Here is a 24,604-nt window from a genome sequence, read left to right on the forward strand (position 1 = left end):
TTGGCCCATGATATGGTTGTGGGGTAGGACTGATTCTGATAGATTGGCCCATGATATGGTTGTAGGGTAGGACTGATTCTGATAGATTGGCCCATGATATGGTTGTAAGTTATTTCTTGGTAGACATGGGAAGGGTGTCTGTGTGGGTGTGTGAGGGTGTATGGGGTGGAGGGGGAGAGGGAGGCAGTGGGTTGCTTAGCTTCTCTGTAAATGGCATCTTATCATCTACCTTGAACTTCTCCATGGTATCTTGCCATGTTTGTTCAGCCAACAGCCTGAACAAGACACAGTGAGATTTCCATAGCAAACACACAGATAGCCTTTGTGACTTGGTAGGTTATGAAGCATGATTTTCCTATTTGAAGAAAACTGGACCAGTTCGATGAAGTCCAATAAATCCATTCTTTACCGCGCGAGATGCTGAGATTTTTTTGTGGGATGAGGATGTTTCCAGCTGTGTATGGGTGTCATCTACCAAATCAAGTATTGCATCAGTCAACATATCTGTATGCAAGGGAGTATGTCTGTACATCTGGCAGTATTGTAAGAATTAATCCAAATCCATCTACACAGCATTGGTCTGTCAGGTCATTCTATTCTGAGAGGGAATGGGTGGTGGGGTAGCCTAGTGGTTAAAACATGCCGAAGACACAGGTTTGATTCCCTAAATGGGTACAATGTGTGAAGCCCATGTCTGGTGTCCCCTGTGTGATATTGCTGGAATATTGCTAAAAGTGTCATAAAATCATACTCACTCACTCACTTACTCTAAGAGGGGAAGAAAGGATCCTCAGCCGGAGATTCCCCCAAAGCCCTGGCATTACCTTGACTGACCATGGGGAAAGCCTGTCCCCCACCTCGGCTGCTCTGCCCTGTGTGTTGGCCTTGTGTGATCAGTGCAGGGGGTGGCCACTGTTGAGATTTAATGGGTCATTCAACACGCTCAGTCGCCTATTGTTTGCGTCCCTGGCTGGGCCAACTGCCTGTAGCATGGGCTCAAAGACGGACTTAGTTTGGACGGAGCGGTGTTACTGACAGTCATGTTGGGCATGTGGTCCTTCCATCCCAGCCCGGCTATAACATAAGCATGTGGAGAAGATAGACCCGGCACCTCAAGGCCTATATTGCTATGTTGTGAGGTACTTTTTGTGGATTTAACCATGGCATGGACCGGACATCGCAGGGATTACTTGCGTTATGTAGGAGGATTGGGATTCAATAGAGATTTCTCCGAGATGAGGATACGAGCGAGTTGGTCACCTGACAACAGGTAGGATGAAATTTTAACTTGTACAAGATGGAATTGTTGAGAGGTGTTATTTTCAACATTCTAGTAACTTGTGTGAGATGTGCTCCTTTAATTCTTAATTACAGTATTGCTGCTGTTGGGTAAATTCTTCACTCATTAAAATCACTTGTAGTTTTTTATTTCAAAAACAAATATGGCTGAATTGCTTGCTTCTTAATTCTCTCAATAGGGTGTTTTGTTAATAGTTTAGTTAATCAAAAAAGTTCATTCTGAGTGATGTTGGATCATATGTGATATTTTTTTTCATTTTTTTTTCATCAATTTAAATGTTTGTATTTCAGTGAACTTAATAATTATGACTTTGTCAATTTGTTTGCAAGGAACATAATTTATGTTTGCATGGTTGGATTGTTCAAAACTGAATGTTGTTACATTACTTTTGTAATTGTATTAGAATAATTTGACTGGCAAGCAGTGATGGCGATGATGTTGACACATGGGATTGTAGAAAGCTACTGCAGAATGCCAGAACCTTGGCTTGCCCTTTCACTGACGCTTGTTAAATATTACATCCAACTGATACCTTGTCACCGGCAACTTCAGAATTTGAAAATAGATATATTATTGTTCAATTAACATTATTGCACTGAGTAACGCCATTCCTTGAGTATGTTATTAAGTTTGATTACTTGAAAATGTTACTTGCGATGCCCATGCAAACTACATTCTTATTCCCTAACTTTTTTGTAATTAAAATTTCGAAGGTTGAGAACGTAGAACTTTCCTATGGATTATTTTGTCAGTGCATGTGAACCCAAATCACTTGTTTCATGTTCTGTTGGTTAATAAAATGATTCTTAACAAGCAGAACTTTAATTCTATGGAAAAGAAGTGTAAAATACCAAGGTGACGTTGACGTAAGGGACATGATTAATGGTGGTGTCCTATCTTGTCAATGGCGTACACACACACACAGCGGTACTGATTCACGTGTGTCAGGGTATATGTCAAACTGTCAACCTACAGGGGACTTCCTGAGCTCTGACATCTGATCGTTTCTGAATATGGCAATCTGAAGCATTTGTCATTAACTGGCAGAGTCAAGCCCATTCAGCCACCAGGCTCTCATGTTTCAATTATTGCATGTCATGGATGATACAAAGGTTTTTTTCAGTATTGTTTTTAACATGTAGAGCCTATGTGGGTTGATACTGTCGGAAATTTATTACATCCAAACCCCATATGGAATTTGTTATCAGCTAATAAATTAAAACAATTTGAAATACATAATCAAATTTTTTTTTAAAAATTCGTGATTTTTTATTTATTTATTTTTCATTTTTTATATATTATTTTATATATTTCGTTTTTGTAATATTTGGTAAAATGACATGAGATATTCAACCACAACAGTGTTGTTATAATGGGTTCAAATATCATTAGACTTGTGTGGAGAAGGCCTAGCACACAAAAACGCATCTTTTCTGATTTTTGTTAAAAATTGATTACGCACTTTCGAAGTGGTTCATTATAGTTACTAACCTCAAGTATGTGCCAATAATTTCCAAGCCAAAATTAACATACATAGGCTTTTAGACCACATATTATAACTTCCAATATTTTATCAGAATGTGAGGTGATTTTTTAAATTATTTATAGGCAGGGAAAAAACCAAGCAAAAACATGGTACACTTAACTCTGAAAATATTTGTATTTTGTTAAATGTTGAGGACTCTCCATCCTGTATAATACAGTGTTTATCTGGAGGTGTGTTGAGTACTCTGATTGTAACCTGTGATTATATGAAGTAATGGCGTTGGAGTGAGCCAGGGATCAGATTATGTCAATGTGTGTTTAGTAATAAGGTGATTACCTGCTTTCAACCAGGGCAGCCTCAACAACACCAATGATAGCCTGTGTCTGAAGTGCCTGCTATTATTGTAATTATTATATCACATTGCACAGGTTATCTGGATGGTGTATCAGAGTCTGAACTTGGTCGTTTGTGTTGAACCAAGACTTGTAAGGTGCCTGTTTTGTTTTTGTGTTGAATCTGGGAGAAGTAAATAGACTTCTTGCGTTACCGCTCCAGGGGTGATCATACCCCTTGCAACCTGCAGGACCAGAGACACAACAGAAGGAGAAGGAATAGTTCTGATGCCCAGCAGTGATAGGGCTGCCGGGGCACCCTGTGTTAATACAGGGAGACTTGGATAGGATGTTGTACTGGATGTACCAGCAGTGATAGGGCTGCTGGGGGACCCTGTGTTAGGACAGGGAGACTTGGATAGGATGTTATACTGGATGTACCAGCAGTGATAGGGCTGCCGGGGGAACCTGTGTTAATACAGGGAGACTTGGATAGGATGTTGTAGTGGTTGTACCAGCAGTGATAGGGCTGCTTGGGGACCCTGTGTTAGGACAGGGAGACTTGGATAGGATGTTGTAGTGGTTGTACCAGCAGTGATAGGGCTGCTTGGGGACCCTGTGTTAGGACAGGGAGACTTGGATAGGATGTTATACTGGTTGTACCAGCAGTGATAGGGCTGCTGGGGGACCCTGTGTTAGGACAGGGACACTTGGATATGGTGTTATACTGTTGTACCAGCAGTGATAGGGCTGCTTGGGGACCCTGTGTTAGGACAGGGAGACTTGGATAGGATGTTATACTGGATGTACCAGCAGTGATAGGGCTGCTGGGGGACCCTGTGTTAGGACAGGGAGACTTGGATAGGATGTTATACTGGATGTACCAGCAGTGATGGAGTCTATATTACTGTCACTAATTCAACTGATGATCACTACTACTACTATTACTACTACTACTACTACTGCTACTGCTACTACTGACCCATGAAGATCTGGGGTAGAATAGGTCTTCAGCAACCCATGCTTGCCGTAAAAGGTGACTGTGCTTGTCGTAAGAGGTGACTAACGGGACCGGATGGTCAGGCTTGCTGCCTTGGTTGATGCATGTCATCGTATCCCAATTGCGTGGATCAATGCTCATGATGTCAAGCACTGGATTGTCTGGTCCAGAGTCGATTATTTACAGACTGCCATCATATGGCTGGAATAATGCTGAGTGCGGCGTTTAACAACAAACTACTGCTGCTGCTACTACTACTATTGCTACTGCTACTACTACTACTACTGTTACTGCTGCCACTACTGTTATTGCTACTACTGCTACTGCGACTGCTACTGCTACTGCTACTACCACCACTACTACTGCTACTACTACTCCTCTTGCTACTACAATTACTACTACTCACAACCTCTTCACAATACTGTGAATATTTTTCAAGAAATTCCCCTGGATCCTGATCGTGGTATGTTGGCACGATACCTCAGTAAAGTGGTAAAGACACTGGCCTGGGCTTTCTTCACAGATTGACAATGATTTCTCTGATACACCATCATGAGACTGAAATACTTTCAAAGCAGCCTTAACAACCCAACCCAATCACAGAAGAAGTATTTTATTCGTATGTTAAGCTTTGACCTTGGCCACATTAAAATCACTGAAGCAAACATATGTAGTGTTTCAGTGTAATAATCAACATGATCAAGGCAATTTTAAATATTGGACATGGAAATTTAGATCTTTGATCCAGCTAGCACATGATACAAAGGGTTTATGGATGGATCCCTTGTGGGCCAACTTGGCTTCATTATGCTACTGTGGAGTATCTCTGGATAATTTGCTTATTTTTTGTGACAGGACTTAATAAATCACTCTTCTGACAATGGCATGTCGTGACCTGGCATTGCAAAAAGGAGATCTCATGGATTAATATTGATATATTTCAATCTCAATTCAAACTTGTGGTCATTGATATGCAAATTTAGTTTGCCAATTGTAGTAACTTCTTTATATTAGTGGGTGACCTGCCTCTTGTGGGAGCCTCCATTGTGTCGGTCAGGTGAAGATTGCCGTCATTGTGGTCAGCCGGCGGTCAGACAATGGTTGTCGTGTGACAATGGCCATGTGACAGCTAGCCGGGGATGGTGTCGACCTGTGAAAGGATGCAGTGTTTTTATGACAATTATGTTTTGTCAGGGCTCCACAGGAGTATCAATTACTGACCGTCTTGCTGAATTTGTACCAATTTTTCTCCCTTTCGAACAGGTTACCAATGTCGGTTTTATGGTGATACATTACCCTGAGATCTAATCTGTTCAGCAAAGATACATGATTCTACATGATGTTCAAGGACATGGTGGGGGTGTTGCCAGAATTATGAAGAATGACATTTTGATCGTAGGGTTTAGTTTCTGAGCTAGTAGAACAGCAATCAGCTTAGGGCGGTGTTGTTGGAAACAAATCCTTCGTTTTAGACTCCTTGGAATGTATGGAATTGGGCTTGATTTGGGTTTAGGAGGATGTGTCTTGTGTTGCAGACTGTGTCCAATAGGATGAAATCTCAATTATACAGGAATGCCAAACCATTGAGCTTGGTAATGGTAGTTTGGGAAGAGTGGGGAGTGTGTTTTGATGATGGGGTAAATTTTGTCTTGAGTCAATTATAGAAAAGTGTCATTTAACACTTATTTGACATTAGATGTACGCAGATATCCTCTTTAAGTTGGATATATATATACTGTATGAACTGTGGGATGAAATGAAAAAAAACCCAAAAGAATGAAAATATTCCGGAAGTTTGAAGACGAAAGGAATTTTGAACAAGAATACAGTTATTTGTTTGGGCTGAAGTCAGAACTGTGTTAATGTGGAAATATTTATTGCATGAAGGTGAAGTGAAATAGTTTTATTGTTTTGAGATCCACTTAGAGCAGTGACTTTGTCAGATACGTGGGAACTGGAATGGGAGGATGTAGATGAACTGGAGACCTCCAGAGCTCCAGACAACTTTTTCTGCAATTGAGTTTTTGCTCCAGGGTTTTGATTGTAATTGGGTTATTACATTTTTCCTTGGGTAACCAGTATTTTTTCACTCCTCTATTCATAACTCTATTGGGTTTTTTCCCAAATTTAGTGAACATTTTAAGGTTTAAAGAAATGAAAATTTTTTTTAGATGTATATAACTGTTCTAAATATAGGCTTGACTCGGAAAGTAATTTAGCTCGTAATTGTGTTTCGGAAATTAGCTCCTTTGTATGCATGCTGAAAAAGCTTCATTGGGTTTTTATGTAAGCTGTTTTTATACATTTGAGTTTTTCATTTAATGTGTGCGTTTCTTTATGCAAGTTAATTGAAAGTCGTGTTTTGAATATTTTCGGGGGTATTTTATGCAAATACGCTGCTTATCTGTAGCTCTGGACCTCGCTATTCCAGGCCAAGTTAACATATGTCCAGATTAATGGAATGTGGGCACAAGGGCTGGGACGGGTGACTCGGGTCGGGTGGTACTGAACAGGACCTGGGTACCCGCAGGACAACCCAGACCTGTTGTTAGTCATCTAATATATTGTCTAATAACAAAAATTATGTAGAACTCTATGGTTACACTACAAATCACTAATGTTCTCATTTCTTTCTGACTATGCACCCATTCCTTCTGACTTTATGTGTGTGAATAAAGATAAAACTTCAGTCATCTTCGGTGTATGCATGGGCAGATCATTTTATATGTGCATTTTGCCAAGGCTACTGTACAGGCAAACTATTCCCAATCGGACATTTTGTACCCATCCCAAACATAGGATGCCCCTCTGACCACCTTTATATCTGTTCTTGCTGATGAAATGATGTCAACCATCCCCCCCCATCCACCCACACACAACACAACACAACACAACACAACACAACACACACACACACACTCAACACAACACAACACTCACACACATGCTTGCTTATTTGGTTGATGCATGTCATCGTATCCCATTTGCATATATCAATGCTCATGATATCAATCCCAGGATTTCTTTGTTCAGATTTTATTATTTACCACCCTCATAAAGCTGGAATGCTGCTGAGTGCGGTGTTAAACTACAAATAATAAAATAAGTTGAAATCAGATATTCCCTTAAAATGAGAGAGTGATGACCATATTGAACGTACTGACCCAGATCATGGAGAAACATAACAGTCGCCCGAGGATGTTTAGTGATTATATGCAAATAACCTGCCAGCAGTGACAATGAACCTATCAGATCCCACCTTTGTCAACAGTATCAATAGGCTGTAATTATTACTGATACCATCATGAACACATATCGACTAGCATTAAATCTGATGTGTACAGGATGATGATTGGCCATTGATCTCAGAGGTATACACAAATATCTCTTCCAGGAATCAATACTGACTGTTCAATATCATGTGTTGATAATTGTCCATCATTGACGTCTGTTTGCGCCACGTTGACGGGCTTGGGATGTTTTGGGTGATCAAAGTGATATTTCCATGTCGATAATGGCTGATCGTCCAGGCAGTTGGCATGTCAGCACTACATGTAGTTACATTGGCAATCTAGTAGGTCACTACTCAGTAGGCATATCTGGAGGGAGTTGGCACCTTGACCAGAGGGAAAAAACAACATTGCCTACATCACACAAGGTCTGAGTATACAGTATACTACGGTTACAACAAACTCAAAGGGACCACTAATTTTAGTTCGTAATAACCAAAATTCGTTATAGGCAGTTCGTTATAGGCAATATACAGTGTAAATACATGGATTAAAAAAGTTTGTTATATCGGTCCGTTCGTTATAGGCATATTCGTTATTAACATAGTTGACTGTATTTCAAACAGATTTGAGAGTTTTTACCCTTGAATCATTCAGTTTCTGATGGTTTTTGTTCTGATGGTTTTTGTCTTAAACTCCAAGGCACAAGCAGCCCTGTGATCTAAAGCACTACAATTAGTGTACAGTGTTGTGCTTTGTTTTGTTTTTTTGTTGTTGTTTAATGCAGCACTTTAATATTAAAACTCTATGCTCATCATGTCAATCACTGGATTGTCTGGTCCAGACTTGATTATTTATACAGACCGCCATCATATAGCTGGAATATTGCTGGCAGTGGCGTTAAACAACAAACAAAACAAAACACCAGCTGTATGACGGTTGCCTGTGAATATGCTGTGTAGACAAACCAGTGATTGATATTATGAGCAATGATCTATTTTAGTAGGATGCAATCAACCACATCACACAAATCATTAAATTTGTACAACATGCATCATTTAGGTTTTTCTTCCGAATTATACCTACATGCCATGTTATATTAGATAACTATAATATTCTTTAGAGTGGTGATTAAAAAAACTCAAAACACCCTTCCTCAAAATATTAACAATTAGATATTTCTGAATCTATTCCAGATGACAAGGTTTAGGAAGACAATTCAATAGGCTTCAGTAGGCTTCAACTGGCTTCAATAGTCTTCAGAGTGACACTGTAATCTGTTCTGAAGTTTATGAGAAGTGATCAGTTAACTAGCTGGTAGGGGTTAATCGTTTTATGTGTGATATCTGGAAATTGTGATGAATGTGATTTGATTAAATACCATGTCAGTACCGCTTTGTGTAGAGTAACCAGTGCAAACAGCGACAAATGTCACATGCACTCTCCCTGACAGGACCACACTGGACACAACTGTTGATGCTGGTGACACACTCTCCCACACACAACAGGTGATGCTGGTTACACACTCTCCCACACACAACAGGTGATGCTGGTGACACACTCTCCCACACACAACAGGTGATGCTGGTCACACACTCTCCCACACTCCACAAGTGATGCTAATCACACACTCTCCCACACACAGCAGGTGATGCTGATCACACACTCTCACACACACAACTGGTGATGCTTGTCACACACTCTCCCACACACAACTGGTGATGCAGGTCACACACTCTCACACACACAACTGGTGATGCTGATCACTCACTCTCCCACACACAATTGGTGATACAGGTCACACACTCTCCCTCACACAACTGGTGATGCTGATCACACACTCTCCCACACTCCACAGGTGATGCTGGTGACACACTCTCCCACACACAACTGGAGATGCTGATCACACACTCTCCCACACTCCACAGGTGATGCTTATCACACACTCTCCCACACACAACTGGTGATGCTGGTCACACACTCTCCCACACACAACTGGTGATGCAGGTCACACACTCTCCCACACACAACTGGTGATGCTGATCACTCACTCTCCCACACACAACTGGTGATGCTGGTGACACACTCTCCCACACACAACTGGTGATGCAGGTCACACACTCTCCCACACACAACAGGTGATGCTGATCACTCACTCTCCCACACACAACTGGTGATGCTGGTGACACACTCTCCCACACACAACTGGTGATGCAGGTCACACACTCTCCCACACACAACAGGTGATGCTGGTCACACACAGGACCACACTGGACACAGCAGGTGATGCTGATCACACACTCTCCCACACACAACTGGTGATGCTGATCACACACTCTCCCACACACAACTGGTGATGCAGGTCACACACTCTCCCACACACAACTGGTGATGCTGGTGACACACTCTCCCACACACAACTGGTGATGCAGGTCACACACTCTCCCACACACAACTGGTGATGCTGGTGACACACTCTCCCACACACAACTGGTGATGCAGGTCACACACTCTCCCACACACAACTGGTGATGCTGGTGACACACTCTCCCACACACAACTGGTGATGTAGGTCACACACTCTCCCACACACAACAGGTGATGCTGGTCACACACAGGACCACACTGGACACAGCAGGTGATGCTGATCACACACAATCCCACACACAACTGGTGATGCTGGTCACACACTCTCCCACACACAACTGGTGATGCAGGTCACACACTCTCCCACATAGGGCCACCACTCACACATACATGGCTACTTTGGACACAAGATGTGATGTTGGTCAAATACACTCTCACACAGTTGTTTGGGTGCTGGAATTCACAGTACATCTCACTTGTTTTAGGTGCTAGAATGTACTTAACGTCCCTGTTATTTTGGGTGCCACAATTCACTCTGCTTAATTGCATTCCCAAGGTGAGACAGAACCTGATGATTGGGAGTTTGAATTCCAGTTTCACTCTGACCATGGTTCTAGTGGATTTCACCAAGTTGGTAAACATCGAAGCCCTACATCACTTTAAGTCTACCTGCCGCATGAATCTGACATGTATCTGATATAACTGAAGTACTGTTCAAAGCAGTATTAACTCCCACTCTCTCACACACTTACTAACTTCAGTGGGCAAGTAGTTTAAGCACTGGTTTATCACGTCAATTTTCTAAGTGTGAAGCCCTTCATAGTGCCCCTTGCTGTGGCCAATGGCTGGATGGTTGCCTAAAATGATACTTCATCCATTTGCACCACTTTTGGTTCTCTTCCAAAACATTTCTCAAAAACAATATTTTTTAGGTTTGATTACTTCTGAGTTTTGCCCACAGTAAACAGACCACCATGACTAGCGGTAAGAGACTACTGTTTGACCCTGTCACCCCAACCCACTCCTACCTGTCGGAGTTGCCCTGTTCGACCTAGAACAGCTCCATACCGGAAGAGCTAGACATGCAATCAGGTATTGTGTTAACACACACATGCATGTCAGACGCTACTTTAATACAGCTCTCTTTGAAGCTGGTTGTGTGATGTAAGCCTGCACACACCTTTGGTGAGGAGACTCCAGCTTGATCTTTGCTGTCTGCCTCAGACTTGCCACTGTATAGTTTCTTCAAACTTTGTACTCTTATAAACAGAATTAAACATGGTAAAGAAAGAGGAATATTGAATGAAATGCCTTTCACAGTCTTGTGGAAATGTCAAATTTCATTTCCTGATCACAAAATACTACAACCTTTAGCTATCAAAAATATAAATAATCGCAGACTGGTCCATGTGTCACAGCTTATTATTTAGGCTGACCTTTTTCTGTTGAAATCACACACCGGTCCATTTGTCATACCTTATCGTTTAGACTGACCTTTCAGTCGGACATCACAGATTTTGCAAACAGCAACTACCAAAACTTTACAGAAAATGATAGCAGTACACTGTCATTGCAAGAGAATTCTTTCTAAATAATTAAAACGAGTGGAAAAAGCAACATTCTTTGAATATTTGAAGCCTCAGAAACTATCTGTGAACGATTGCAGAGAGTTCAAATTCAATACTTTGTATTTTGTCAAGTTTCATACAAACATCCCAAATAGGTTTTGTGTTGGAGTGTGAAAGTCCTATACACGATTATAATGAGAGACCTGTATGTTGGACGTGATGTTGTGGTGAGGCAGGTGGATTATACAGGAAGCCGTCTGCTCGCTCTCCCACACTGCTGGGATGGCAGGCTGTTGATAGGACCATGTTAGGTCCATCTGACCCATGGAAAGGTCATGCTACCCCTGTTGTTGAAGTCTACCAGGACGTCGCTGTAGCAGGCTGTAGGATTGTATGTATTAGAATCTAGTCACTTCCCCACTTGTCTTCTAGGTCTGTATCAGGTGAAGGTGTCTACTTGTTACACGTGGGTTGTCTCTGTAGCAGGCTGTAGGATTGTATGTATGAGATTCTAGTAACTTCCCCACTTGTCTTCTAGCTCTGTATCAAGTGAAGGTGTCTACTTGTTACACGTGGGTTGTCTCAGTAACAGACTACTGGGATTGTTGCCATGGGTGGAGCAGAATATGCCCACCATTTTGCAATACCTGGTATCCTCACTATTTCATAGTGATTCATGGAGACATGTTTATGATAAAGGTCAGAATCATTCAATGGACTCTGCTGTTAGTAGAGATTAATGATAATGGCAATTTCTTTTGTCGCTTTTATTAGCATTTTGTATCTCTCCAAGAAACATAGGCGAAAAAAAACATGACACTAAAATTCTTCAAAGTTTCATTGGTAACAGGGAAGCCTCTCTTTGATTTGAGTTATGCAATCATGAAATATCCCAACAGTTTTTTAGTTAAGGTGATGGTTCCACAAGTATGTAATACTTCTTCATTTCGTAAACTTATGATGCTCAGGGTTACAATTGATCTTCATCAAACGTCGTCATATAGCTGGAATATTGCTGAGTCTGGTGTCAAACAACAAACAAATCTAAACCATGCATTCCCTGTGCTTAACTAGAGTTTCATCCAGTTCCAACTTCAGTCCTCTATGATTTGTATGTTTAGATTAATGAGCAGTCATATCAGTTTCTTCACGAATGCTAACATTGACTTATGTCAGAATGGTATGTGACTTGACCACTGCTGACCACATTGGTATGGGCAACTGGGACAACTACAGGTCAGACTAACAGGTTTGGTCAAGGATTAACACCTATGTGATGCCCTGGCCTGCCCCTCATTTACTCGGGGTGGGGTTAGGTTGTTGGTAGATTGGAGATTAGCTATCTGAGGGAGCAGGTCATTTCGTAGTTTCAGGGGCTAGGAATTTCCTTTAATTTTCACCCAGTATGGACATTAGCACTTCAATGTTGAACTTTTTAAAGAGGCATCTCTATAAACAGCATTTAATGAGTCATTGGGATATACTGAACTAACAGTTCTATATAATAGGGTACTTTCAAGACCTTTCAGTACTAGATAAGAAATTGTACTATATTCTAAATTTTGGAGAGGTGATACTCTTTCTTGCAGCAGTTAATAAACTGTCCAAGTATGGTCTGATGTGTAGTAATATTTTTAAGATGGTTGTGAGTTTCACCGAGGGTAAAAAGCTAAGACCTGCATCACTCTAGGCATCACCAACACATACACACAGGGATAAAACTATTTCTGAATCATAAACCTAACTTGCTCACTACTGAGTATCAAATATTGGTGATGTTGATATACCTGCACCAACAGTATGTGCACCATCAACACCAACACCAATACCCACACCAATGACAACACCAGCACCACCACCACCACCACCACCACCACCAAAAACAACAACAACATCAACAACAACAACAACAACAACACCAATACCAGCACCAGCACCATCAACACCAACAACATCACCACCACCAACAACAATATCAACACCACCACCACCAGCACCATCACCATCAACACCAACAACATCACCACCACTAACAATATCAACACCATCACAACCAGCACCATCAACACCAACAACAACACCACCACTAGCACCATCAACACCATCAACACCAACAACACCACCACCAACAATATCAACACCACCACCACCACTACCAACAACAATATTAACACCAACACCAAGAAACCACCTCCATCAGTACCCACAACGACATTAACACTAACGCCACCAACACCATCAACACCAGCACTAAAATCACCACATCCTCACCACAACAACACCAACATCAACGTTTCTCCAGAGGACATTTCATCTTGCAGAGGTGCACCAACACTCAGTCAAGGACACAATCACAGATGGACACACAAAGGTTTGTCTCCATTAGCGATGGGACCCACAGGTAAAACTGGAATAACATTATCTTGACCAATCAGCTCATCATCTGGAGATGAGAAAGAGGTTTAGGGCAGACAATGGACAGTGTTCTAAAATCTGTCACTCCATTCTAAAGACTAGGGTCCAATGTCATTTGTAATGGATATATATAGTCTTGGAATGTGGTCTCAGTCAGTTTTGGGGCTGGGAACGTTTGGACTGGAAACTGTAGACACTACTGAGGTTCAGTTAAGGCAGGAGTCAGGGTTATATTTGAGTAAGTTGGGAATGTGTGAACGACTTCCAACATTTGTTCCATGGTGTGAGCAAGTTGTTGATAAATAAACAACAATACAAAGCTGTAGGTGTTGACAGTGCTGTTGCACCTAGCTGTGAAGAAGTGGAGGTACAGCCATACCAAACTTCTCACCAGATCAACACAAGCATCACGTGTACAATACATATACCACTCAACTTTAGATAGGGATAAGCAGATGTTCTATTTAAATATCCACTTGACATATCATGAGAATCAGTTTTATGTATCATGGACAGATATGAATTTCCCTATCAAAAGTCGAGTCAGGGAAGTTTTAGACCTTCCGAAAGTCATGATTCCATATAGAACAAGACACCATTGAAAATGTTCCTGTTCAAAATAACATGATGAGCTAGGTGGCTCTCTAGTTAAAACCTACATTTTGAGACCTGATATTAAACAGTAATAGATTATAAATTACAGACTGCAACTAAAGATTACAACTATTGCAATAACTATTGATATTGAGAGATGTTATTGCAATACTATTGCAATGACTATTGTCAACCATAACTTCATCCTTTTTAGATAAAATATTTTAACAAACAGAAAAACATTTGTAACTTTACCATGTTTTGTTTTATTTTCAAACAGTAAACAATACCAACCATACCAAAATGTGAAACAAAACTCTCGCATGGTAGAATAAGATCTTATTTCACTGCTGATTTAACTTAAAACACAATGTTAGCACTAGTTAGCACTATATCAATAACATCAAGTAATTGAGAAACTTCTCCATGTCTTACTCAATATAAACTGAATGTATTGTGTCTCTCTATATATCAAAACAATACCTAACAAATACTCAGAGATACATGTGTAACTTTACTTAAGTCAGATGTCACTTGCTTCTTGGTTTGTTAGTATTTCGTTTTCAAAGCTATCTCAGAAAAATACTGACGTGAGGGTATTGTATAGGTCGGTTCCAACACTTGAATAAGTTTTCTGAAACCTGGATTACTCACAATACTATAGGGCCCGAGATCCATGATGATAAAATCAAGAGTGGCATGATGTGAATTGTGTATGTCAATTACCGTATTCGATGTAATAAGCGCCCAGGGCGCTCTCAAAATTAGAATTAGGGGGCTCTTATTAGAATATTATTTTGGTGGAATAATACAGAGCTGAAAGATAAATTTCATAGTTTATGCTGACAGCCTGAAATGTTTATGTACGACAGATATACGAGTGCGTATTATACGCGAATATATGAGTCTTTTGTACATTGATCAATCCTAAGGGGTACTAATTGGGATTGTTCACGAGCCAATATATTAGCAAATATCTCTGTGGGCGCTTATCATAGTGGGGTGCTTATTACGTCGAATAAGGTATATTTGTTTTCGGTGGCGATGTTGCACAGGGGAACAGTGCTTCCTTTGCATATGATCAAACAAATTTCTCGTGTTTTGATCCACTATATCTAAGAATTGTTCCACAAATCCTACAACCAATGCACTTTTTGACGGCATTGTTGTCTTCTTTAACGAGGCCAAAGTTCATCCACACATTTGATTTTGCGGACAGATTTGTGATTTGTAATTTGTGGAAGAGTTGCTAAGAGACAGGAGGGGCACATTATTCTAACCGCTGTACCAGTTTTCAAGCTATTTTTCGCTATTCAATCAGAATACGTTTTTAACTTTTCATAAAGACAACAGTAAAGTGCTACAAAATAAAATAAGTATGTATATATGACACCTACATCGATACTATCGATTGCAAAACGCAACTCCCATCGATAAATTGATATTGGGGGATTCACTATTGCAATACATCGATAGTCCGATGTATTGTTATACCCTTAGTAAATCTTGAGATATAACTGTCTGTTATCACCAAGGTGTGTGTCCACCTGATGGCTGGCTTGACCATGGACCTTGAATTATTCTGTGTGCTTCATGGACAAGTGACCACTGACCAGGTCAGGCTATAGATTTGTATAGAAGTGCTATGTTAATTGCTGTGAAGACTCCATTACCACCATGTTATTGCAACAAGAGGAATGTGAAAAAAACGAAGAACCAGAAACTTGATACTTGTAACCTTTTGTCGAGGCCGTATTGAGAGTATGTGAAACAGGTTTGATGGCGAAAGCAATATTTATTCCTTGACATGGTAAAATTAACAAATACTTATCCTTTTGAAAGGGGAACATTTGAACATCAGACAGTCATATATGTGAGATAAAGCATTTGATACACGACAAACAAATACATGAGAAGTGACAATGAAATATTAACAGGGATCATATGAAGCGAATGGCATAAAATAATGTTCTACTTTCATGAAACTGTTTGGATTTTGGTCTTTGTCACTCCTATGCTTAGGGCTATTTTCTGGGTTTGTTGAACATCAAAATTCTTAAAGCAATCAAAAGACCCCTATTCAACCTTTGTGTCCCTTTTCCCATAGACATGTCGGCTCTATTGGGATTCTTGGTTTGAAAAAATCCCCTGCAACCTATGCTGGTTGTAAGAGCTGACTCTGTGGATTGGGGGCGGTTGGGTAGCCTAGTGGTTAAAGCGTTCGCTCGTCACGCCGAAGACCCGGGTTCGAATCCTGACATGGGTACAATGTGTGAAGCCCATTTCTGGTGTCCCCCGCTGTGATACTGCTGGCATATTGCTAAAAGCGGCGTAAAACCTAACTCACTCACTCACTCACTCTGTGGATTGGGTGGTCCTACTTGATGACTTGGTTGATTGTATGTCATCATACCTGAAGCTGTGGATCGCTAACTGTTTGCTTGGCATTCGTTGGATTGTTGCTCATTATTCATCACTGGTTTGCCTGGTCCATGTTGATTGAATAGTGCTGTGAGAGGTGTTCAACAACAAACAAACAAATCATAGCCAAGTCTCCTGATCATGACTGGCTCGTCCCTGATAACACATTCCTGGAATTGGACAGATTCAGAAGAAAAGAATGAAATGTGAGATAAATGTTTCAGTGAATTTCATGCAAAGAGTTACTTCCCTTCACTTCATTTGAAGTCTTTTGTGTACCTGAACTTTTTGTAGGTCATGGAGGAAAAAAATGTTATTATAATACATTTGTGAAAGATTGGTTAGTGGATAAAACAAGTAAAAAAATTCTAAATATGTCCCATACCTTTTTCAATTGTGGTTATCTATTGTTAAATATTTTGGTACAACATTTATGCATGGAATACTTGTACGCGTAGTATGTCATTAATACAGGTACACAAATCTTGGCGATTAATGTATTTGTATAAAGTCACTTAGCACTGAGGTTTATCAATGGGTCTTTGTTTGGGGTATCCAGCATGGAGAAGCACACTGCCATCACATCTACACAAGTTGCCTTCCGTGGTTACTCTCTAATCTCTCTGTACACAATCTGGTCCAGGCTTTCACATCAAAGGGAGGCTACTCCTTCATGTCTGTTGATCTTGGCTGGCAGTCAATGAAGCTCTGTATTAACAGGACAACAACGGTGGTTGTGAGCTGGTATTTTAACTGTATGCTGTGGAAGACTCAACTTTAACAATTTTACTTACTTGCTGACAGGTATTCGTTTCATGCATCACAAATGAATCCTTTCTCAAGGATGTGATAAGTCATCTTGTACAGTTGTCGCAGTAATGAGGGTCCTGATGGGAGGTGTTACATGTCAGTAGTCAGTATTTTGGGGCCTTTAGTCAGTAGTCTTATTTTGTCGGCTTAGTAAAAACACACATGAATAGTGAACAAGCTGTCAAGTTGAATCTAAAATGCGGAGTCATCTCTATGCGAATGTGGATCATCGATCTGTCTGTAGGGAACATGAAGACCTGTGATTCTGCTTTCATTTCATTACTGCAATTCGTGTTTTGCAAACAAAAAAAACACTGACCGGGTATGTTTTGTCCTTAGATCTAGTTATATACAAGATTTACTGACCAGTGAAGATTCGGGGTAAAAAAGGTCTTCAGCAACCCATGCTTGCCATAAAAGGTGACTATGCTTGCCGTAAGAGGCGACTGACGGGTTCGGGTGGTCAGGCTCATGCACTGACTTGGTTGATGCATGTTATCTTATCCCAATTGCATGGATCGATGCTCATGATGTCAATCACTGGATTGTTCTGGTCCAGGCCGCCGTCATATAGCTGGAATATTGCTGAGTGCGGCGTTAAACAGCAAATAAACAAACAAACAAACAAACAGGATTTACTTTTATGGGACAACACAGTTATAACAAAAAAGTTTATGATTATGCTAAGCAGTTTTAATGGACATTCTACATTCAATTTTTATAGTAATTTTTTTATTTTACGATAAGCAATATGCCCCATCAGGACCCTCGGCAATCACAAATGGTTTTAATTTGGGTGATGAATTCTTATTTTAAAGGGGCTGAGGAGGTTCAGTTGTGGAAGACACTGCAAAAGGCTGTGTTGAGTTGCATCCCTGGTTTCCATGGCGAATATGCCCAAGTTGAGTTTCTTGGTTTGTCAGCATCATACCCACACTTGTGTGTTTCATTGAAGTGGAAAACATCCAAGAACGGCATCACTTTAGGGTTTCCTCCCACGTTAATCTGACGTGTGGAGATGGACTGAAACACTGTTTAAACCAGTGATTCATTCAATCTCGGTGTTCATTTCATCCTGTTTCATATACAAAACACTATACAGTCATCTGGTGACTTATCTGTTCCTGACAGAGTTGCGTCCCTTAGGCATGCCAGAAACCTATGATTGTGGGTTCAAATCCCGGTTCGCCCCGATTATGTTTCTAGGTTTGTCAGCACCATACCTGTGCCAAAGTGGTAAATGTCTGAGACCTGCATCACTTCGGGCTTTCCTCCTACATTAAGCTGACACACAGTGATATAACTGGAATACTGTTAAAAGCAGCGTTAAACCCAACTCACTCTCTCTGTTCTTGAGCTAATGATGCAGTACATAACAGCAATGCCGATGAAGTGTTGCTGGTTTCATATCACAAACTGATTGATTCATGTAATGTGGAACATCAGTTTTTACACAAGATCTATTACAACAGAGTCCAAGTGAATGTCTATTTGACAGCATCAGCCTCCATCACAATCTCACGTTTGAGGATTTTCAGCGTGAAGACACCAAAATCATGACACCTCTTGGTGGTATCACAACTACATTGAAGAAATGAACCTCAATGACAGACCAACTTCATATGTTAAGCAGGCAAAGAAGTCAGTTCCTAGACCCTACAGCAATACTATACATTTATTCACTGTAGTACTTTCCTATCTGTATCATGCTTGCAAATTTGCAATCCCAGGTCGATATTCAGTGTAAGCTACAACCTATTTTCCGACTATACTTGAAGAAATAAATATTCATTTCTTTGTTCATTCATGTAATGGGAGCCACTTGTTGAGTTTCACATGTTTGTAAAAGTGGCACTACGATTGATGATCATGGCCGAGGCTGACACAGTTATTGATTCAACTCATAACAATTAAGGTCATGGTAAAGACACATGTCAACAGGCAAAGAGCTCTTGCTACCTTTGGAAGTTTAATGAGTTCTCTTTGTCATTAATTGTAGTTTATTTTTCGGTGATGTTGTTGACAAGAGTTGATGGCTTAATATGTGATATGGATGATATACTGTTACTGTCCATATATCACAGGCACCCAGTATGTATATCATTCAATATGCAGCCTTTATTGTTTTCAAATTCTGGCTAATTTGGTTGACTTGTACAGTGGATCAAGATGGCAATAAAACAGATTTGTGTAGCTCAGTAGGTTTCTCCTTTGTTTTTCAGTGTTGTTTCTGTCGGTTGGTTTAGAGGGCAGCAGTAAATGCCTATACTGTTTAGGGTGCAGCAGTGTCTTTCCTGTAGCATGTTTACTTCGGAGAAGGCTTGTTCTCTTAATAGAGCTTTGCAGTCTGCGCAGACTACATACAATGCATTTGATCAACATAATGCATTTGAGATCAACAAACTGCATTTGATAAACATACAACACATTTGATCAACATACAACCGTTTGATCAACTTACATTGCATTTGATCAACATACATTGCATTTGATCAACATACATTGCATTTGATCAACTTATATTGCATTTGATCAACTTACATTGCATTTGATCAACATACATTGCATTTGATCAACTTACATTGCATTTGATCAACTTACATTGCATTTGATCAACTTACATTGCATTTGATCAACATACATTGCATTTGATCAACTTACATTGCATTTGATCAACATACATTGCATTTGATCAACTTACATTGCGTTTGATCAACTTACATTGCATTTGATCAACTTACATTGCATTTGATCAACATACATTGCATTTGATCAACATACATTGCATTTGATCAACATACATTGCATTTGATCCAACATACATTGCATTTGATCTACCTACAATAATTTGATATATTATTCTCTCTCCTCTTAATAGTTTAATTTTTCATATATTTGTAATTGTTTCTTTTTCTTTTTCTGATCCATTGAATTGAAAATTGAAAAGTAAAACAAAGTACAGTCCAACTATGAATGAATGGATCTATTTTCGAGGGTCCTGGCGTAGGTCATGTAAAGATTGTTTCACTGTTTATGTATAATACCCTGACAGGGGCTGTTAGCTTCAGTGATCGTGGGATATACTTTCTGATTTTGTCATTGTGATTAAATGGAGCAGAACTTTTTTCAAACTTGATATAACATTTTAGATTGACAGGCAAGCTGTTTGTTGCACTCAGATGTCAGCATGCTTGAATGGTAACATTCTCCTGAATGTACTGCTACGCAAACTGATATTGTATATATATGTATATGTGTGTCGTGTACATAGTGTATGGGCTATGTAGTGCACATTGTGACCAGGTTTTAAATTAGGAGACAATTATAGAAAGTATATGTGTACAACATTTTACCAATCTTTATAATTACGTGAGGTGAGGTGAATGGGGTTTAAACGTCATGTCCAAGATTATTGCACTTATATAGCGACGTGCTTACATGTGTGTGTGTCTGTATGGCTGCTTGTACTAGTCTGGGCAGATTTATAGGGCTAGCCCACTGAGATACCATGCCGCAGTTTAACATGAATAACCAACTCTGACACAGTATACTGACTCCGAGCCGACTAGTCTTTGTTTTATCCCCTTAGCACCAGGCAGGGTAACAACAAGTACCATCTTTTAGCGTCTTTTGGTATGACACGGCTGGAGATCGAACCCCGGGCCTTCCGCTCTCCGGGCAGATGCTCTACCACCAGACCAGGGAGGCTGTCTTATAATTATGTACTAATATATACAATTATATACACATATAAACTGCAAGTTGTCGTCCTAATAGTTCCTGCTTGTAAACAAATGTTACCAATATTATACATACTCTACATCTCACTGAATAGATTGAAATTATTTTTTTTATGTTCAAGACTTTATATGGTACAAATCAACTACTGAAGCGATTCCAAGATGTCTGCGTAGGTGTGATTAGATTATTGGTTGCATAATTTATGATCACTGATATTGTTTGAGTGCTGTGTTCCTCGATCCTTGACATGGACAGGTGATCCAAATTTAATTCTACTGAACAAAAAGTGTATGTGGAGCATCCTCACATTTCACCGGGGCGGTCGGGTAGCCTAGTGGTTAAAGCATTCGCTCGTCACGCTGAAGACCCGGGTTCGATTCCCGACATGGGTACAATGTGTGAAGCCCATTTCTGGTGTCCCCCGCCGTGATATTGCTGGAATATTGCTAAAAGCGGCGTTAAACCATACTCACTCACTCACATTTCACCATTCAAAATAACAATATGTTCCTGTACAATTTTAGATAATTATAAAACAATTTATCAGTAATTTCTGTTAAAGAAATGGTTTCAGAAAATTAATGTCACAATCACAGTTATATTTTGTACAGTACTTCAAGGTGGATTAGTCTACTTCAGGGATGGGGGTGCTTCGAACTATTTTCCTCCCCGTAGTCATAGTAGGAGTGAACCATTTGAATAATTTTTTAAACTGGTAAAGATCAGTTTTAATTACCATCTGTAAAGAAGATTTCAAATTTTTTTTGCAGAAATTCTGCTTGAGTGAAAATTGTTATTCGCGACAGGATATATTCACCTGTTAATGTAGCATAGAAATGTAGGTCAGGACTTGCTTACTTTTCATGAACACCTGGTGCTATCACTGATTTTCAGTGGTCCATTCATGTGATTTTCTCTGCTGTTTTGCCTTTAACGGCCTGTGTAATCTGTTTCGGCAGGAAACTGAGACTGATTATATTCTGTCATTACTGATTCATATTAAGATGTTCCAATATCATTTCTCCTAAAACCATTCTACAGTAAATTACGTTTATAACGAACATGTTTATAATGAACTGACGGATAAAATAAATTGTTCTTTTATTCCTGGCCATTTGCTGTATATATAGTGTATATATGCTCATAACGAACTTTGGTTATTACGAACTAAAATTAGTAGTCCCTTTTAATTAGTTATAGCTGTAGTTAACTGTATATGCTTTTATGGGTTACAGACTGAATTCGTTTTATCCTGTAATAATTAATGTGCATGGAAAGAACATGAAACACATCCTGCTGTACCCCGTTCCCTATTGTCTATAGTTTACTTTATAGATCAAAATATATGTCAACTCGAACTCTTGGATCAATTTGATGGAAAGAAGTTAACATATTTTTTTATTCACCTGAACGTTTTTCCTTCCATGGTCACATAAGGCAAGATTTAAAAACTTCCTAATGCAAACAATGTATTAAAAATCAAATACTGACACAATGGGTTTTGAACATGTTCCAAGTTATAGTTATATAAAAAAGACAAATGGAATATTCATCTGAGCTCTATTTGCACATACATATGGCTTGACCTGTGTTACGCTAACGGTGGTATCTAAGAGTTAACCAGGTAATACGGACGCTTTTCCTGTCGTCACATGTTGTCTATTGACTGACATTGAAAGGAGGTTTATGTCTCGAAATCTGTCATGCACAAGAATATAATGAGAATGTTTATATTTTCATCCAATCACAACATCACGGGGAAAGGCATTTTTTCAGACATTAAGTCTAAATCTCCACATTATAATGTTCTTTTCTATATACATGTCACAGATAACATTGTGTTAGGACATGTATGATGTTGTAGCATGACTAGTTTACTGTCACTGCGATAAATGATAATATATTCTTGTTATTCAATATTTTCTGCTTTCTAAAGGCTTAACTTTAAATGTTTTTTTTATATATTTGAGCTATGGATCAAAATATTTTCATAAATTTTAGGTGTTTTACAAAAAGACGTTACCTTGTCTGGCGCTCGGCATTAAGGGGCTTAAATAACGACTGGTCGGCTCGGAGTCAGTATACTGTGTCTGAGTGGGGTATTCATGTTAAACTGCGGCATGGTATTTCAGTTGGCTAGCACTATAAATCAGCATCAGTCCGGTCTAGTACAAGCAGCCACACACACACGTGCATGCACGTCGCTATATAAGTGTAATAATCTTGAACGTGACGTTAAACCCCACTTCACCTCTGATTTTTGTACTTTGAATGAAGTATACCAATAATTATTGAATGATGCTGACTGGAACACATTCTTGTAAAATGGTTATTGAATGATGTGGATCGTGTATGTATTGATGAGCATAAAATATAAGTTCTGAAACTCCTGTCTGATCATTGAGCATGGTAAGTTTCAGTGGGTTCAGGGGGGCAGGTGTTGTCCTGAATTGCTTCCCTTGGGCAAGCAAGTAATTAACTTGTGGGTTAGAATCCTGGTTGGCCCAATTATGTTTCTAGGTTTGTAAGTACCATAAACCATGCTTGTGGGTTTTCCCAAAGTGATGAAAGTCTGAGACCTGCATCACTTCCTCCCACATGCTATAACTGGAATACTGTTAAAAGTGACGTTAACCAACTCACTCACTACCTCTGAAGTTATTCAGCTAATGGGGGCGGTCGGGTAGCCTACTGGTTAAAGCGTTCGCTCGTCACGTCGAAGACCCGGGTTTGATTTCCGACATGGGTACAATGTGTGGAGCCCATTTCTGGGGCCCCCCCCGTGATACTGCTGGAATATTGCTAAAAGTGGCATTAAACCATACTCACTCACTTCAGCTAACGGCTAGTCATTGCCTTATCATACTTGTTAATTAATACCTGATCACACCTGTTAATTAATACCTGATCACACCTGTTAAATATACATGTGTAGGTGGGAATAAAACAAAGAAAATTGACTCTAGTGCTCTTTGTAAACAAACATATCAAAGGTGAGAATTTCCTTTAAGCTTAACTTTTATGAATAATACAATACCTGTTCTTTTATTCCGATTATGAAAACTGCGACTGAATGCTGGCAAAGTGACGCCCTTTCTTTTGGCACCTAGTGAATGATGTATTGTTTATGATCGTATTTGTTGAGTTGAAGGTTAAAATGTTTATGTAGGTAATGTTCCCACCTACCTGTGTCCACACCTGTCACTAACGACCCAACAGGTAGGACAGATGGGATCCAGATTTCTATACTGGCACACCTGTATACCTTCACACTTGCAACACAGGCAGTGTATGGTAGTTTTTCTAGTTAATTCATTAAAGGAAAAAAATTCTTTGATGT

At 39.8% G+C, this 24,604-nt stretch overlaps 1 protein-coding gene across 2 annotated transcripts in view; it reads left to right on the forward strand.

The window, feature by feature from the left end:
- The window catches only part of LOC139449916 (uncharacterized), a 219,076-nt gene that overhangs the window by 47,951 nt on the left and 146,521 nt on the right, over positions 1–24,604 (forward strand). Inside the window, exon 1 of one of the 2 annotated variants that reach the window (XM_071231524.1) lies at positions 1,221–1,270. The exons of the other annotated variant lie outside the window; for it this stretch is intronic. Within the exon in view, the coding sequence (XP_071087625.1) occupies positions 1,236–1,270 (35 nt within the window). The 5' untranslated portion in view covers positions 1,221–1,235. Of the gene's footprint in view, positions 1–1,220; positions 1,271–24,604 lie in introns of those variants that run through there. 2 annotated transcript variants of the gene reach the window in all.

This window comes from Haliotis cracherodii, unplaced genomic scaffold (assembly GCF_022045235.1).
Source record: "Haliotis cracherodii isolate W230 unplaced genomic scaffold, xgHalCrac1.p SCAF_8, whole genome shotgun sequence".
Lineage (NCBI taxonomy): Eukaryota > Metazoa > Mollusca > Gastropoda > Lepetellida > Haliotidae > Haliotis > Haliotis cracherodii.